Here is a 16,004-nt window from a genome sequence, read left to right on the forward strand (position 1 = left end):
GTATCCTTAAAAACATATTATTTTACGGTTCTATGCCATTAACACTTCAGGATCCATTACCAGGTTCTTAGCTCTTATACTCAGCCATATACTTTTTTTAAAAAAAAGAAAACCTCTGTCTGCTTTTTAGTTTTCTCTTCTCTTCCTTTGCTAGCAGCTGTCAGTATACCTTTAACACAAATGTACCTCTTCTGATTTGCTGCTTCTCACACTACTGGATTGGAAGCTTATTATAATTGTGCATAAATTTTAGATGATTCAGAGGTCAGAAAGGCTCTCCTATAAATAAACTGATGAACATTTGTGCACAGACTATGGAAATCTAGTTCAGCCATTTAGAGGTCTGTTTGCTTACATCTCAGATGTCTTCCAGAGCACTGCAGCTACAGCATAAGTGGGCTCCACATGTGAAGTGCTGCTATATAAAAACCTCATCATAATTTCTCCCAACACAACCAACTAATAAGGTGATCCCCAACAGCTCTGCCAATATAGAACAGTCACGATCAGCAACTCTACTGAGAATACAAATACACGCATTTTAAAGGGGTCTTCCTTTGGATAAACAGCATTCACCAACAGAAATAAACTCTCTGCCACCATTTTTGTGATTTTTGCATCCTAGGACAAATTAAGACCACAGCTCTCAGTTATAATTAGAAATTAATCCTGACTTACCTCACAATCATGATGCAAGTAGTGGCACAAAACAAAGAGCAATGTTTAAAAATACAAAGTTCCACAGCCAAGAAATATTTCTAACCAGGTCTTCTCTTGTGCACTGAAAGCTGAAATTGGCCACAGCATTAAGCAGCAAACAAGATAGGTAAGAAAAATTTTCTTTTGTAAATAATTGTGCATAGCACATAATTTTAAGAAAGATCTACATTTGAAAGTGTTTCCTGCAACCAAAACCACTAAGGATACTTACTTCTATACTCACCAGGCTGTGACTGCTCATAATCGTTGTACTATTCCACCGAGTTCTAAACGTGTAAGGCTGAAAAACCTGTGAAAGGTCACTAAAAAATAAAAATAAAATTATTAATGTCTTCTCATTTAAGATATCCTTCAACTATATTTGATGCCAATTCTGTAATTAACAATTAAATCTTCAGTGGCTCCTCATATAACACAATGAATAAACTCCTCACCGTCCTCTTCAGAGCTTCCTCAGTGGTGTGCTGGTGATTACAGGTTGGCGGAGATACTGATCTCCTAGGGGTGTTGGGGGCCAGCTAGGAGAGGTATGGGGTGGAGCTCCAGACTGGTTGCCTCCAGCTGCTTCTGCTCAGAACTCACCACCCCGCCCCCCCCCCTCAAAACCGGTTACCACCAGATTCAAACTAGCAGCCTCATCTGTTTATCCTAGGCAGTGGTCGGCAAACTCATTAGTCAACAGAGCCAAATATCAATAGTACAACGATTGAAATTTCTTTTGAGAGCCAAATTTTTTAAACTTAAACTTCTTCTAATGCCACTTCTTCAAAATAGACTCACCCAGGCCGTGGTATTTTGTGGAAGAGCCACACTCAAGGGGCCAAAGAGCCACATGTGGCTCGTGAGCCGCAGTTTGCTGACCACGGTCCTAGAGGACCTACAATCAGTAGTGCTTTCTATGTATGCTATGACATGACAAGAACTGAGCCATGTTCTACAATGTGAGCCCAATCAGCAACTCCCATTATTGCCCTAAACACATGTTCTACTTTTGAACCACACTGTCCAACTAAATAATCATACCTGGAGTTTTGCTCATGTTGCCCCCTTCTGAGTTGAATGCCCTCCTTCCCACTAACATCTGTCAAAATCCTTCCTTTCCTTCAACACTCATTTCAAATGCCATGCAGCCTATTTATTCCACAAATCTAATGCAATCTTTCCCTCCTTTGAACTCAAAGAGCACAATGGGAAAGTAGATGCTTCCTCGAACACCATCTTTACAGTTTATAAATGAAAACTATGCATGTGTTTTAAATCCTTGGTGGAGGTGTTTTGGTCATCCTTGTACACTATCCTGCAGTGCCCAGCAGAGTGCCATGACATTGTTAAGAGGCCAAGAAGGATTTTCAGGACTGGTGATATAGATATCACCCAATCCAGCTCTCCTACGTTTTAAGTGAGAAAACAGAGATTCAAAAAGGCTAAGTGACTCATTCATAATCATAGCCAGTCAGGGAGAAAATTGGGACTAGTCCTGGTCTCCTCACTCACTCTTCTGTCATTATGCTACCTTTCAAGTAATTACTTAAATTGTGATTCAAAAACAGTATGTTATTTCTACAGTAGACTAAATTCAGGTCAACAGGATTACCCTGGTCTCTAGCAATTGCTTGCCTACTAGATTTTAAAAGACAACTAAAAAAGACCACTTTATTCCTATAGTGGCAAAAATAAATGCAAAACCGAGGACAGCATTAGAAAAGGGTCATTCTATCATCTGTAGTTTCAAAATTTAATAAAAGAAAAAAGTAAACCCATTTCCCCCCAAAATGAGGATATTATAATCAGTTTGATAAACATTAATCTTTGCCTTCCCTGCACTTGATTAATGTTTTTGGCTAACTCTACTCCTATCCCCTTTTTTGGACTAATTCCATTTCTACAGGGTCTCAAAATATGGCTCTCTACCTAAGATGAATTGTCTACTTATAAAAGTGAAATGTAATAGGTTCAGGAGGTCTGCCAACCTAACCTTCACTATCACAATATTCTACCTTAAAATAGACCCACTGATGACTTATTCACATGAAAACACAAGACCCTACCACTAAAATTCAATGGTGGACTGTTTCCATCGTTTTCTAAAACCCGTGTTTTCTCTAACCTAGGCTACATGCTATCCTTCCTTCTTATTCACTGGAATGCATTTCAGGCAGTTTTAGAATCTGAAAACATTATGACAAATCTGAATCACTTAATATGACATGAACACATGATTTAATTTCAAGTTATTAGATAAACTGTGATTTTTTAAAGTAAACTACTGTTAATACCAGGGTTCCTAAACTAGGCTTAGAAATAGCAGCTCTTAGAGACAGGTGTCAAATTGCAAGTCTGGTTCCAGGGGTTTCAGTCTGACATTCAGTGGTGTAAATTAGGCAGGGCAGACAACCTGTTAGAAGAGCCAGAAGCTTCTTGTCGTTACTTTTAGAGCGAGCTAACAGAGCCTCAGGTAGAGAGGGCCCCGTTGCTCCCACACTGCCCAGAGTTTGGGGGTCAAACTTTCACTCCACCATGGGACCCCACTGTCAAGCACACAAGTCATCACCCCCTCAGTTTGGAGTGCCCCAAGGAGCTCCAACTCTCACTTTAGGGAAGGAAGACTGCTTGCAGGGGCTCCAGGAGCCCCTGAACCCTATAGTCCATCCTCCCCAACCCTGCTCACCTGAGCCCATGAATCAGGGGAGCGCTGCTGGATCTCCTCAGGGTGCCCCCATTAGATGTGCCATGCTCAAAGTCCAGCTCCATTTTCTCCTGGGCCATGCTGGAGACTTGCAGCCAGGCACAGCGAACAGTGCTCAGCTCCTGGTGCTTAGCTATGGACTCACGGCAGGACTGAGCTGCTGGGGACTGGCAGCTGGGGGCGGGGGCTAAGGGGCGGAGGCTTGGGGGCGGGGGCTAAGGGGCGGAGAAAAGCAGGAGGAAAGGAGGATGAGGATGAGGAGGGATGATATACAGGGAGGGAAGGAGAATGGAAAGGTTGTAATGGAGGGTGACAGTATAAAGGGAGAAAGAAGAAAGAGGGGTGGAAGGAGGATGGAAAAGAGAAAACGGGAGGGGAAAGGACAGATTGAAAACAGTGTAAAAGGCGGAGGAAAGAAGGAATTGAAAGATGGGGGGAGAAAGAGGGCAAGGTCGGGGGGAGGGAAGAGGAGCGGAGGGGGGGAAGAAAAGAAGGACAATGTATGGGGGAGAAGGAAGGAAAGAGGGCAGGGGAGAAGAGTAGGAGGGAGAGGAAACTAGGCAGCAGCGGAACTCATGCTATCTTTTGGCCAAGGACCTCAAGCGGGGGCCAGGCTACAGCCTCTGCAGCTGCCCCGGTGGCGCTATCACCGAGGAGCTGACAGTTGGGCAGGACCCAGTCGGGCAGCCTTGGCGGCTCCAGCTCCCCATGCTTAGGGATGGGGTCCAGCCCCCCATGCTCTGGGATCCTGTCCCAGAGGCTCCTCAGCCCTGTTTTCGGTACTTCTCCTCTCCCTACCCCCCTCCCACCTGGAGAACAGGTGGGGGGTTCAGCCCCTCAGCCGCCACCACGGTGCCTTATCTTCCTCTCTTTGTTTCTAATGGCTCGGGGAACCCCTTGGTGCCAAGACCAAAAACTACAACCTGCCTTCTTTTGCTCCTCCCACGCTTCGGAAGCGGGAACCTCCGCGGAGCCAGGTCTTCCGCATTCGAGCACCCATCGGGTCCTGCGCACGCGCCCGGCAACCGCGCCCATGGTCCCACGGGCACAGAGCATGCGTGGGAGCCCCGCCCCCGCAAAACTCCCCCAAAGGGGAGGAGCGTTTCCTGGGGGTCCCCGGCGCTTTCCAAGTTGGTATTGGCCAGGGAAACCTAGCGCCCGATTTTGAATAGAACCAATAACTTAGAGACACCGGAGCATCATCTTTCTGGAAGAATTTGAGCCAATATTCAAGGGAAACAGAAACATGCGGGTTCTGCGTTATGTTATTCCCAATTTGTGTGCTCTGATTTCTGCGATCCCCGCTCATTTTTTAAACCCTTCTATTTTGTTCGTCTTCGTCAGGAGTGGCCAATTTCGTTTTCATATGATTTGGATGCACTACACTAAAGGGAAGTGAAAAAACAAAAGCAATGGTGTAAAAAACAAAGAATCTTACGAGCGTTCATAGTGAGAAGCACTCATCTCCATTTTACAAGCGCTGTTAACTTCAAAGATATCAGGAAAAGCCCTGAAGAACAAGTAGCAGATGTGTTTTACTTTATAGGATTTATGGAGACCCTGGAAATCATTATTTGGCATGTATGAGACCTGAAATTATTTTATTTTACAAACATCTACACAGCCGTTACTGTGCTTGGCACTATTCTAAGAACTTTTGAAATATTAAATCATTTGTTAACGTGAAAAACAACAACATTGAAACCTGTAAAGAATTTTTGTGAGTTTATTTGAGCTAAACTGTAGACATATGCAGAGAAGCAGAACCTCAAGGAATTGAGATAATGCTCCGGAGAAGTGGCGGGTCTGTATTTATACATTGCAATCAAAGGAGGGATTTAGGTAGGTTATATGAAACCCATTGGTGATAGATTAAGGAGGTGGGATAAAGCAAAGCAGTGGGAAACCCCTGGGATTGGATAAAAAGTAAAATGATAGACACATAACTTAGGTGGGTGTAGGAACAATTAACATGATAATGAAGGAATTTGTGGTCTCTGTCCTGGCACCCAGCACATTTGGTTGTGCCCCAGGGGGTCCAGAAAAAGGGAAGTTACAAGTTACCCAGACATTTCAAGGGTACTAGTATGTTATTATAGATGCAAAAAGACAGATAGGCTCAGTTAAAGTAAAGGTTGACCTTGTCAGTGAAAATACCTGCCTAGAACATAACTGCCCACCATAACTGCTTTTAGTTAAAGTTTAATTTCAGACCCTCCTTTCTGGTTACTTTAGGTCTCTGAGTTTTCAAGACTGCCATGCAGGCCTCCCCTGAGCTTGTCAGGTCAGCATGTGGCCCCTTTCGTCCACACTTTTAATCCTCACCAATTGAATGACCTTGAGAAGAAAGATGATCATTGTATTGTGTTAATCATACATATCTAGAAAGTACAAGAAATTTAATCATTATGAAGTTGGTTTCAAAATTTAACAAAACTAATTTTACTTGGCCCTTAATTCAGTTGATTCATATTAAACTTGCCAAGCCCAGTCATCATTTTATTCCTCAACGTTTATGTTTTCTACTTGTAGTATGAAAGTTTTTAAAAGCACTTTTGAAAAGTTTCCTTTAAATTGCCTATATTTTTCTGCCAGCTGGATTAGAAATGCAAACTCTGTTTTTGACCAATGTATGTATCTCTTTATCTCATGGTCTTAGTAAACCTCCCACTCCATCTGCTCAAAAAATTATAGTGCATTCTGTTGTTCACAATAGCAACTATACAATCATTTGTTGACCACATGCACAGTCCCTAACTCTGAGAAGTCAAACAATTTCGTAGAATTCCTAATTTTCAGGAGCTTAACAATTAGGAGAAACTCAAGGATATGTAAGAATATGGATGCTACCTTGGCCATCATTTCCAGGTTTTATTCACATCACTCTTGCCTACCTAGCTTCTTTTACTCTTCATGTAAACTTATGGGACTCTTGGGATGTTTGTAATTTGTGGGCTTGCTCTTGTGAGTTAGCATGTTGCTTAAAAGTCGCCATGACAACTGGTGAAATAAAGAGCTAATTATGACATGTTTGTGGGACATCTTTTATAAGGGGCAAATGGCAGCAGATGGGGTCATAAAAACAGGAGCAGCCTAAGTGTCAAGGTATGTCTAAACAAACCAGCAATCTGAGATCATGCCATATTACTATGGAACAGCAAGAGTTGATCATGAAACACAGCTAAGTTGGTATAATAATGTGTGGGTGGAAATGGGAAGTAGTAAAAATAAGTTCTTTAAATGTTGTGTTTGCCACTATAGTATACAGAATTCTTTGTTTTTGTAATACTTGTTCCTTTTGACATTCCAACATGTATGTATTGAGTCCCGGCTATATCTTTACAGGTTTTGGGTCCTTGACATATAGCTGCACTTTAGTTAAAGAGAATGTCTCCTGTTTGTAATAGGTGAAAACTTATCTCCATCTCATGTACTTAGTCATTTTATATTACAACCCCATTTTTAAAAACAGTCTCTTAGTTGCTCTTTCCTTGTTTTATTACACCCATTATCTTAATGTTATGGTATTTAGAATTTTTTAAAATTAGATATCTATTATGCTTAGGCATGATGAAATTTTGTCTATTCATTCAAAATATATCCACTAAAAATTCTTACCTGCCAAAAATATTAACAAACTCTTTAAAAACTATAATGAGCAGTAGAGTGGAGATAAGATCTTGTTCTCTGGTGTACTCCATATTTTCCTGCTATTTAGTTTGTTTTTGAATCTCTGTTCTGTATTTAACTACTGCCTCCTGCATATACCGACTTTACTCACATTTAGCTGCCATTTTTCATAAACTTTACAAATGTCTTGGGAACTAACATTGGCTTTCAGGAGATCTTGGTACTAGCTGAGATTCTACTGCTACCTAATTATGTGACATGAATCGCTCTGGAATTGTATCAACTGTAAAATAGAAATGATTTATCTACTTTACAAGATAACTGTGAAAGATTATTTAAACCTGCATTTATTAATGAAATAATTTAATAAGTAGTCATCAAGTGCTTATGAGTACAAAAACAGTGGCCAGAGAAATATCCAGAGGCACGTCGTTTTCACTTTAAGGGATGGGGAAACTTTTTTCTGCCAAGGGCCATTTGGATATTTATAACATCATTCACAAGCCATACAAAATTATCAGCTTAAAAATTAGCCTGCTATATTTGGTCAAACATTTAATTAACTTACCCCTAATGCCTTGGCAGGGCCAGACCAAATGACTTCTTGGTCCTTATACAGCCCGTGGGCCGGCCGGACAATCCCCACCCTTGACTTAACAAGGACAGAAGAATCTGGACTTTGCCCCTTATTAGTTGTAATTTTAGTAACCCCTCTGCACTAAACTCTGGTTTCCTCCTTTGAAAAATGGCTATTGTGGTGGTACCTACCTCAGAGTTATTGTAAGCCTTAAATGCAATCACATACTTAAAGTGCTTATGACAGACAGATAGTACCTGGGACAGAGTAAGTGCTTAAAAAATGGTCACTATTGTTAACATATCTTACATCAGGAATGATGACTCCAAATCATCCTCATGTCTGGGATTTAGGTAACTTAATCCTGCCTAATATAATTAAGCTTTTCTTTTTCTATTCTCAGAATGAATGAAGAATGATTATGATCTTTCATGTCATAACTTGTCTTGAACTGTTTCAAGATAATTCCATTATTTTAAGTTCACCACTGATTGATTAGATGAGCAGGGTTAATAATTGAACCAATTGAGACAAGTATGTGAAATCTTTTTTAAAACAGTAAAGTGCTATGCCATGTTATTACTATTTTTAGAACTCCCATGCCACTAGTTGCACTTGTCTTCTCTGCCAGTTCTCTATGATTCCTAAAATTTGTGGTTCTACAAAATTATTAGCATGGAATTTCAACACTCAAAATTTGAAAAGAGCAGTTTTTAAAATGTTATGAGCCATCACAGCATTGTTAAATGGAAATACTGATTTGGATGGATACTAAATTCTGCGATATTTAAGAAAATAAGCCTCTCTGCTTTATCTATAATCTTTTTCTTAGATGAATAGCTTTAAAGAGCTAGATTTTATTCAGTGTAAAAAATGTACATTATATGATTATGTTAAAAAAATAAGGAAACTACATGGAAAACAATGATTTGTCTGTGCAATTGATTCATTTGGGTAACGTCTTACCACGACCCTTTGGGAGTATGTGGCCTCTAAACACATAGGAGTGGTTTTGGTCCCCCAACCCCCACCCCAGACTTCAGCTTTTTAAAAATTACAAAGATGTAGTGTGTCTCCTGTAACAAGATGGAAAAATTTGTCATGGGAGGTTACAAGCTTGTTGGCCTCAGTCATACAGGGTTAATGGCTTAACGGTTAAGCCTTAACGAAAACTGAGAAAATTGAGTATTAGATATAGGGCGAAAAGGATGGCTCTCCCATACACCGTACTCCTCCCCACCCATTATTTCCTAAATAATGGTTAAGGAAACCATTCCAGGGTTAACATAGGAGCAGAGGAATGACTTCTGTGAATCTGCACTAGAAGGAGAAGGGAAGACCGAGCTTGGCCAAACAAACAAACAAAAACAAAAACACGGCAGCTCCCTGACTGCGCCTGCGTCCGTGGCCAGACTGACAGAGGCGACAGCAATAATGCTCATTGCTTGCGCAGTAAGCACACTCCAACTAGCCCAGCCAGGCACTGGGCGCAAGCTCAGCAGGGCGACACCCAACTTATACACCAAGATCACTGGTTGTAGTCTTTGCTTTAGCCCGAAAGGCTTATCTGGTTTCGCCTTGGCTCAGCAAAATAAAAGAGAAGGATTTGCGTACGTAAACTAAGACAAATTCATTTTCATTATAGGTTTGGAGGCGGAAGATCTTAGCGTTTGTGACCCCGAGCTTGAAGGCGGGGGAGGGGGTATTATCGGTTTGGAGTCAGCACTGCCCCACTTTGTGCCTGGTAGTGTTAGGGCTGGTAAGGCAGCAAAGGTGAGCACCTCCGTCGTCTAATAGCTTCCTCCTCTCTTCTCTTCTCCCCCCTTTCTCCCTACATCATCTCCTCACCAAGTTGACCTGTCCGTATGCCAGAAAACCTTGAGATCATAGAACTAAGCAGTAGCTTCTGCCTCAACACGGACATGGCACAGGAGAAGATGGAACTAGGCGTGGAGCTGCTGCCAAGTTCAACCATCACATCCTGAGAAGATCCAACAGCACCCCTTTGATCAGTGAGCTTGGGTGAGCAGGATTGAAATACTGGAAACAAGGGGCGGGAGGCGTGGCAAGAGTTGGAGAAAGTGACTTCCAAAAATATTCCCATCCCTTTATTCATCAAGGTTCTGCAGGTATCTCTGTTGGTCTTGGCGTCCAAAGATCCCACCCTCAGCCTAGAAGGGAGTGGGAGGGGCTGGCCAGAGGGAAAGCGCACACCCACCCAGAGGTTGATTTGAACTTGAATCTCCTCTTCTGAAAGTCCACCAGCACCCAAGAACAGCAACCAATTGATGTGGAGCTTGACTTTTTCTAACTTCACCCCATCTCTTATCCATTCCTTTGAAGAAACTGAATACTCCCCTCCATATTTTCTATGATTAATAATTTTTGTCATTCTCTCAGATGCTTTGTCACCTCTGACCTTCACCTCCAGCAAATGGAAATGGTTGGCAAGCAAATAAGCTTGGGCCATATATATATAGTTTTTATTGGCACCAAAAATTTAAGTACTACAGAAAGTTGATGTAAAGTTTGCATTTTGTATTCTCAGTGGCTAATATTGCCCCCAACTTGGTTCTTGGGTGTGTGGGGGAAATTTTTTCAAAGGAGTGCAATTGGAGGAGAACTTTATATAAAGGCTCTTTAGAGGGCTGATAATGAAACAAATACGATTTAAAAACACTGCTCTAACTGATAGTTAACTGTATTTTCTGGACATATCCAAAGATCTGGCATGAGTCACACTTATTTTTTCTTAAAATAGAATTTTAAAGTGAAATCTTGCATTTCACATCCCAATATCATAAAGTTTTCTCAATATTGTAAAAACATCAAAAATGTATTTACTACCTATGTTATTAACTTTGCTCCTCACCTTTTGCTGGCATTAAACTAATCCGGAGTTGTAAATAGCAACTATTAGAAGTGAACTCAAAGAGCAGATCTACCTTCCTTGTTTAACCTATAAGGAAACTGAGGCCCATAAATCTCCAAAATGACAAAGCAGTAGAGCCAGTACTAGGAACCTGTGTCTCCTGACTCCTAAGTTACTGCTTTGTCCACTACTAATCAACATCTAAGCTGATTAACTCTAAACAAATGCAGCTTTCTGGTCATTTGAGGTAAGGGAGAATATAGTGTTCTAAAATGAAAAGCAAACTAAGACTAAACAGAACAATTCTGCATGTTGTGTTGAGAATTTTACTCTAATCTTGTTGTGTGGATAAATAGTTATGGACCCACTCTGCTAATAGAAGAAAGCACTTAGGGAGAATGTTGGTTTTCCTGGAAGCCTTATGAAATGAAAAAACAAGTTGCATATTGACGATAGAGGATATATACTTGAAGGAACATGTGGATCCTGTTTAATATATTAAGTGCTGGAGCACGGCAGAGATGGCAGGACCTTTCCCCAACCCCCAAAGTCCCGGAAACAAAGAGAGTGATCTTAGTTATCCCTTCATACTTTGCTTTGTTCTGAAAAGGATTTGAATTTTTTATTTTATCATGACAGTATAGTTACAGTGTCAGATTATATAGCTTAAGATCCTGATACATGAAGAGAAATTTGTATAAAAGGGTTGTGGGTCAATTGCATCTTTATCTAGAAGGAGTTAAAGATAAAGAAACCTCAAAGTGGACCAAGCCCAAAGCCTCTTGTTTATGAAAAAGAAATAACATAGGAGTGGAATATGACATGCCTGAGGTCAGGAAACTTGTTTAAATGATCTATGGGCATGTTTTGTGTTGTTTTGGCAAGTTTAGGGTGTGGTCAGAGAGGTTACACTGAAGGAAGGGAAATTAGAGTAGAATTACTTTAAACCTTAGTTGAATTCATTTTTACCTCAGTTCTTTTCAGTTGCACATGTGCACTGCTCACTTTTCTCACCTTCTCTTAGTTGGGCCTCTAATACTTGTTGCCTTGCTGCTTTCACAGGTTGCTAAATATTGTTGAACTTCTTTCAAGTAATTTTCCACTTTTGCTTGATACTTCCTGTACATAAAGAATCAGTCTCTCTTGCACCAGCATTTGCAGAATTTGTTCCTTAAAAGTCAGTTCTTTAATACATGTGTTACTGTGTTTAAGAAGTCCTTTCACTATTTTGAGTACATCTTGTATTAATAGAAATACCAATGTCTACAATTTTGAACCTCTTGGTTCTTTATACTCTTTAGCCCTCTAGTTGGCTTACCTGGTTGTTCACTACTGGTGTCAATAACTGTATTTAAAGGGTGTAGTTTTTTCCTTTTACTCCTCTAGCTTTTATTGGAATTAGAAATTAAGTTCTTGGATTTCTGCCAGTGCCTTCCCACTTTAAATACCTTTAGCCCAACCCCTGCATTTAAACTTTCACTGCATCAATTCTGTTTGAAAGTCAAACTATTGCCCTTGGGCCAAATCCAGCCTGCCACTTGGTTTTGTAAATAAAGTTTTATTGGAACATATCCATGTCCATATGTTTACTAGTTCATGGCCACTTTCCCACTGCAATAGCAGAGTTGAGTAGCTGCAACAGAGATTGTACAGTTCACAAAGCCCAAAGTTTTTACTATCTGGCTCTTTGTAGGAAAAGTTTGCCAACCATCTGGTTTAGTAAATCTTACAAATCTAGAAGAATAGTGGTCATGAGGAATGACTGGGGACTATAACTGACATATATTGTAGTTTAGACAGAGCTGCTTACTCATTGTTTGATGTGGAGCATTAAACATCTATCTAGTTATATTACCTCCACTTTTTCCAAATTGTAAGTAGTGTAGCACTTAACTCAGTTGTAAATACCACCTAGTATTCTACAAATTCATGTTGAGTGACTTGTACCAATTGAGTATATGCTGCCTTGATTTATTTAATTTATAGTTTTTATTAAATAAAATTAGCAGACAGAAATTTAGGGGAGAATGTAAGTGCCAGCCATAAGAATTACCTCCACACTGACACAAAATATAGATGAAATATGTAACCCATTAGTGTCCCCCAACATTCTTATAAGTGACTGCTGGAATATATTCCTGTTTTTATAGGGAACATGATTGGGGAAAGAAGCAAAAATTAGACAAATATATATATATATATATATATATATATATATATATATATATATATATATATATATATATTATATATCCTCTCATAAAATATTAAGTTACTGCCTGTTCTATGCAAATTATCATGTTGAAAAAATATATCTCAAGGCTCAATAAGCTTTTAATTTAATAGGAAAAATAAATACACAAATGACTTAAATGTATTAGAGTTAGACCTGTGCTTAGGGAGGAAAAGAAGTGCCAGAGAAATTAAAAAAAGGGAATGAGAAATTGGTGGAATTGGTGAGGGAAAAGGAAAAGGGTGTTGGAGACCTATCATTTTATTTTATTTTTTTAATTTAATAAATCTTTATTGTTCAGATTATTACAATTGTTCCTCTTTTTTCTCCCATAGCTCCCCTCCACCCAGTTCCCACCCCACCCTCTGCCCTTACCCGCCCCTACTGTCCTCAACCATAGGTGTACAATTTTTGTCCAGTCTCTTCCCCCACCCCCCACACCCCTTTCCCCCCTAAGAATTGTCAGTCCACTCCCTTTCTATGACCCTGATTCTATTATATTCACCAGATTATTCTGTTCCTCAGGTTTTTTTATTCACTTGATTTTTAGATTCACTTGTTGATAGATATGTATTTGTTGTTCATAATTTTTATCTTTACCTTTTTCTTCTTCTTCCTCTACTTAAAGAGTACCCTTCAGCATTTCATAAAATACTGGTTTGGTGGTGATGAACTCCTTTAGCTTTTTCTTATCTGTGAAGCTCTTTATCTTCCCTTCAATTCTGAATGGTAGCTTTGCTGGGTAGAGTAATCTTGGTTGTAGGTTCTTGCTATTCATCACTTTGAATATTTCTTGCCACTCCCTTCTGGCCTGCATAGTTTCTGTTGAGAAATCAACTGACAGTCCTATGGGTGCTCCCTTGTAGGTAACTGTTTTTCTCTTGCTGCTTTTAATATTCTCTCTTTGTCTTTTGCTCTTGGCATTTTAATTATGATGTGTCTTGGTGTGGTCCTCTTTAGATTCCTTTTGTTTGGGGTTCTGTGCGCTTCCTGGACTTGTTAGTCTATTTCTTTCACCAGGTGGGGGAAGTTCTCATTCATTATTTCTTCAAATAGGTTTTCAGTATCTTGCTCTCTCTCTTCTTCTGGCACCCCCATAATTCTGATGTTGGTATGCTTGAAGTTGTCCCAGAGGCTCCTTACACTATCTTCATATTTTTGGATTCTTTTTTTCTTTTTGCTTTTCTGCTTGAGTGTTTTTTGCTTCTTTGTAATTCAAATCTTTGACTTGATTCTTGTGATCCTCTAGTCTGCTGTTAGATCTCTGTATGTTATTCTTTATTTCAGTCAGTGTATGGTTAATTTCTAGTTGGTCCTTTTTCATATCCTCGAGGGTCTCACTAAATTTATCGGCCTTTTCTAGAAAATTCTTGAAAAACCTTATAACCGTGGTTTTGAACTCTATATCCAGTCGTTTGTTTTCCTCCATTTCTTTCATTTGTGATCTGTTTCTTTGTCTCCGCATTTTGGTTGCTTCCCTGAGTTGATAGAGTGGCTTTGTGTGCTAGGTGTCCTATAGGGCCTAGTGGCTCAGCCTCCCCAGTTACCTGAGGTGGACACTCTTGGTGCACCCCTTTGTGGGCTATGTGCACAGTCTTGTTGTAGTTAAGCCTTAATTGTTGTTGGTATCACTGGGAGGAATTGACCTCCCGGCCAATTGGCTGTGGATCAGCTGTGTCTACGCTGGGAGAACTTCTGTGCTGGAGACACCCTAATGAGATAAGACCTGCAAAAGCCTGTGTGCTCAGCTTGGATGGGGCGGAGTCTCAGGGCGGAGCAGACAGCATTGGTTTCCCGTCAGCCCTGCCTTAATAGGCCCCTGTGTCTCAGTGTCCCGTGGTAATCGCTGCAAGCACCTCTGAGAGAAAGCTGCCCTCTAGTTCCGCCCACTGCCAGACAGTCCAGTTTCTCCCCAAATGAGTCTGGGTCCCCAGAGTCTCACCCGGAACTGGAGTTCAGTGCAGTCAGGAGCTTTTGTCTCCCTCCCACTTGAGAAAGCCAGCCGCGTACTCAGTTGCCAGTCCTCTCTGCGTGCGCATCTCAATACCTCTGCCTCCTGCAGCTCCTCTGAGTCTCAGTGTGCTTTTCTCTTCCCTTCTAGTTGTAGAATTTCCACTCAGCCAACCTTCCTGTGGTTCTGGATGATGTCTGTTTTGTCTTTTAGTTGTAGTTTTGAAATTGTTGTGTGAGGCAGCAGTTTAGGTGTTTACCTACGCCGCCATCTTGTTTTCTCTGAGAAGTAGCGTTTTAGATGAATGGATTAATAAGATGCAGACTGGAAGAGAGGGGGTTGGACAACTGTGTCAACATTCCTATATGGAACAGGCTTGGAGGCAGAAAAGCATAGGTGTATTCCAGATAGCTGGCCAACTCTGCCTGCATCACTGTCTCCCAGATGTTCATCTGCAGATTATTGCTGATCCTACGTGATGTTTTCACCAATTCATGGTTGTTTTTTAAAAATAAGTACAGCATAATTAAATATGTTGTTATGTAGTTTCCAATTGTCCTTTCCTGGGCAGGATTATATTTTACTCAGAGATTGTTAGTGCTTGCTTTTATTTTAAACCACCAAGATGTCCTTTTATAAATGAAACAATGGTGCTGGTAGTTGGTGAGGTTGTTTTGTTGTTTTGTTGTTTGTTTTTAATAATCTTACTTGACAGAAGAAAATGATAGCTACTGTGTGATTTTATTATGAAATGTTACTAGTCCATGAAATCCCAGAGTCTCAAGCTAAATTATGGAAGGCTTTGAATGTTATAGTAAAAAGGTAACTGAATTTGGCAGGTGATGCAGAGAATCACTGAAAGTTGTGAGCAGGAGAGCAAGCTGTTCTTTAGGAAGGTGATCTGGTAGTCTGTTACAGATATGGCAATGGGGAAAGAGCAGAGGTGAGGTGACCAATTAGACTATTGCAGAGTCTGTAGAAAAGTAAAATGGCTTTGAATTGGTTTGAGGCTGGATACTGAAAAGAGTAAGATGGATATAAGTAAGGTCATAGACATGAAACCTAAAAGACCTGGCACATGATTGGCTTTAAAGGACCAAAAAGATAAAGAAAATAAAGAACCAAAAAGAAAATGAAAAAGATGATTTCTTATGATCATTAGGGTGGATGAGAGGTACACACGAACCTTCTGTACTCTTTTTGCAACTTCTTGTGAGTTTTAAAGTGTTTGAAAATTAAAAGTTATAACAAAAAGAAGAACTAGGAAAAGATTAAAATTTCAGTGTCCAAAATAGGGCTGAGGCCAGCAAGGTGGGCCTGTTAAAGCTGAGAACA

At 40.3% G+C, this 16,004-nt stretch overlaps 1 protein-coding gene across 11 annotated transcripts in view; it reads right to left on the reverse strand.

Annotated features, from left to right (window-relative positions):
• The window catches only part of PABIR2 (PABIR family member 2), a 31,010-nt gene extending 26,600 nt beyond the window's left edge, over window positions 1–4,410 (reverse strand). For 3 of the 11 annotated variants that reach the window (XM_080653905.1, XM_080653906.1, XM_080653904.1), the window contains exons 1-2: window positions 3,389–3,609; window positions 932–1,022 (exon numbers count right to left, since the gene is read on the reverse strand). In XM_080653905.1, coding sequence (XP_080510031.1) covers window positions 932–1,022; window positions 3,389–3,486 — 189 coding nt within the window. In that variant the 5' untranslated portion in view covers window positions 3,487–3,609. Of the gene's footprint in view, window positions 1–931; window positions 1,023–3,388; window positions 3,622–4,329 lie in introns of those variants that run through there. The other 8 variants (XM_080653900.1, XM_080653907.1, XM_080653898.1 and 5 more) reach the window with 7 other exon arrangements.
• Window positions 4,411–16,004: the final 11,594 nt, after the last annotated feature.

Source organism: Plecotus auritus (genome assembly GCF_963455305.1).
Source record: "Plecotus auritus genome assembly, chromosome: X".
Taxonomy (NCBI): Eukaryota; Metazoa; Chordata; class Mammalia; order Chiroptera; family Vespertilionidae; genus Plecotus; species Plecotus auritus.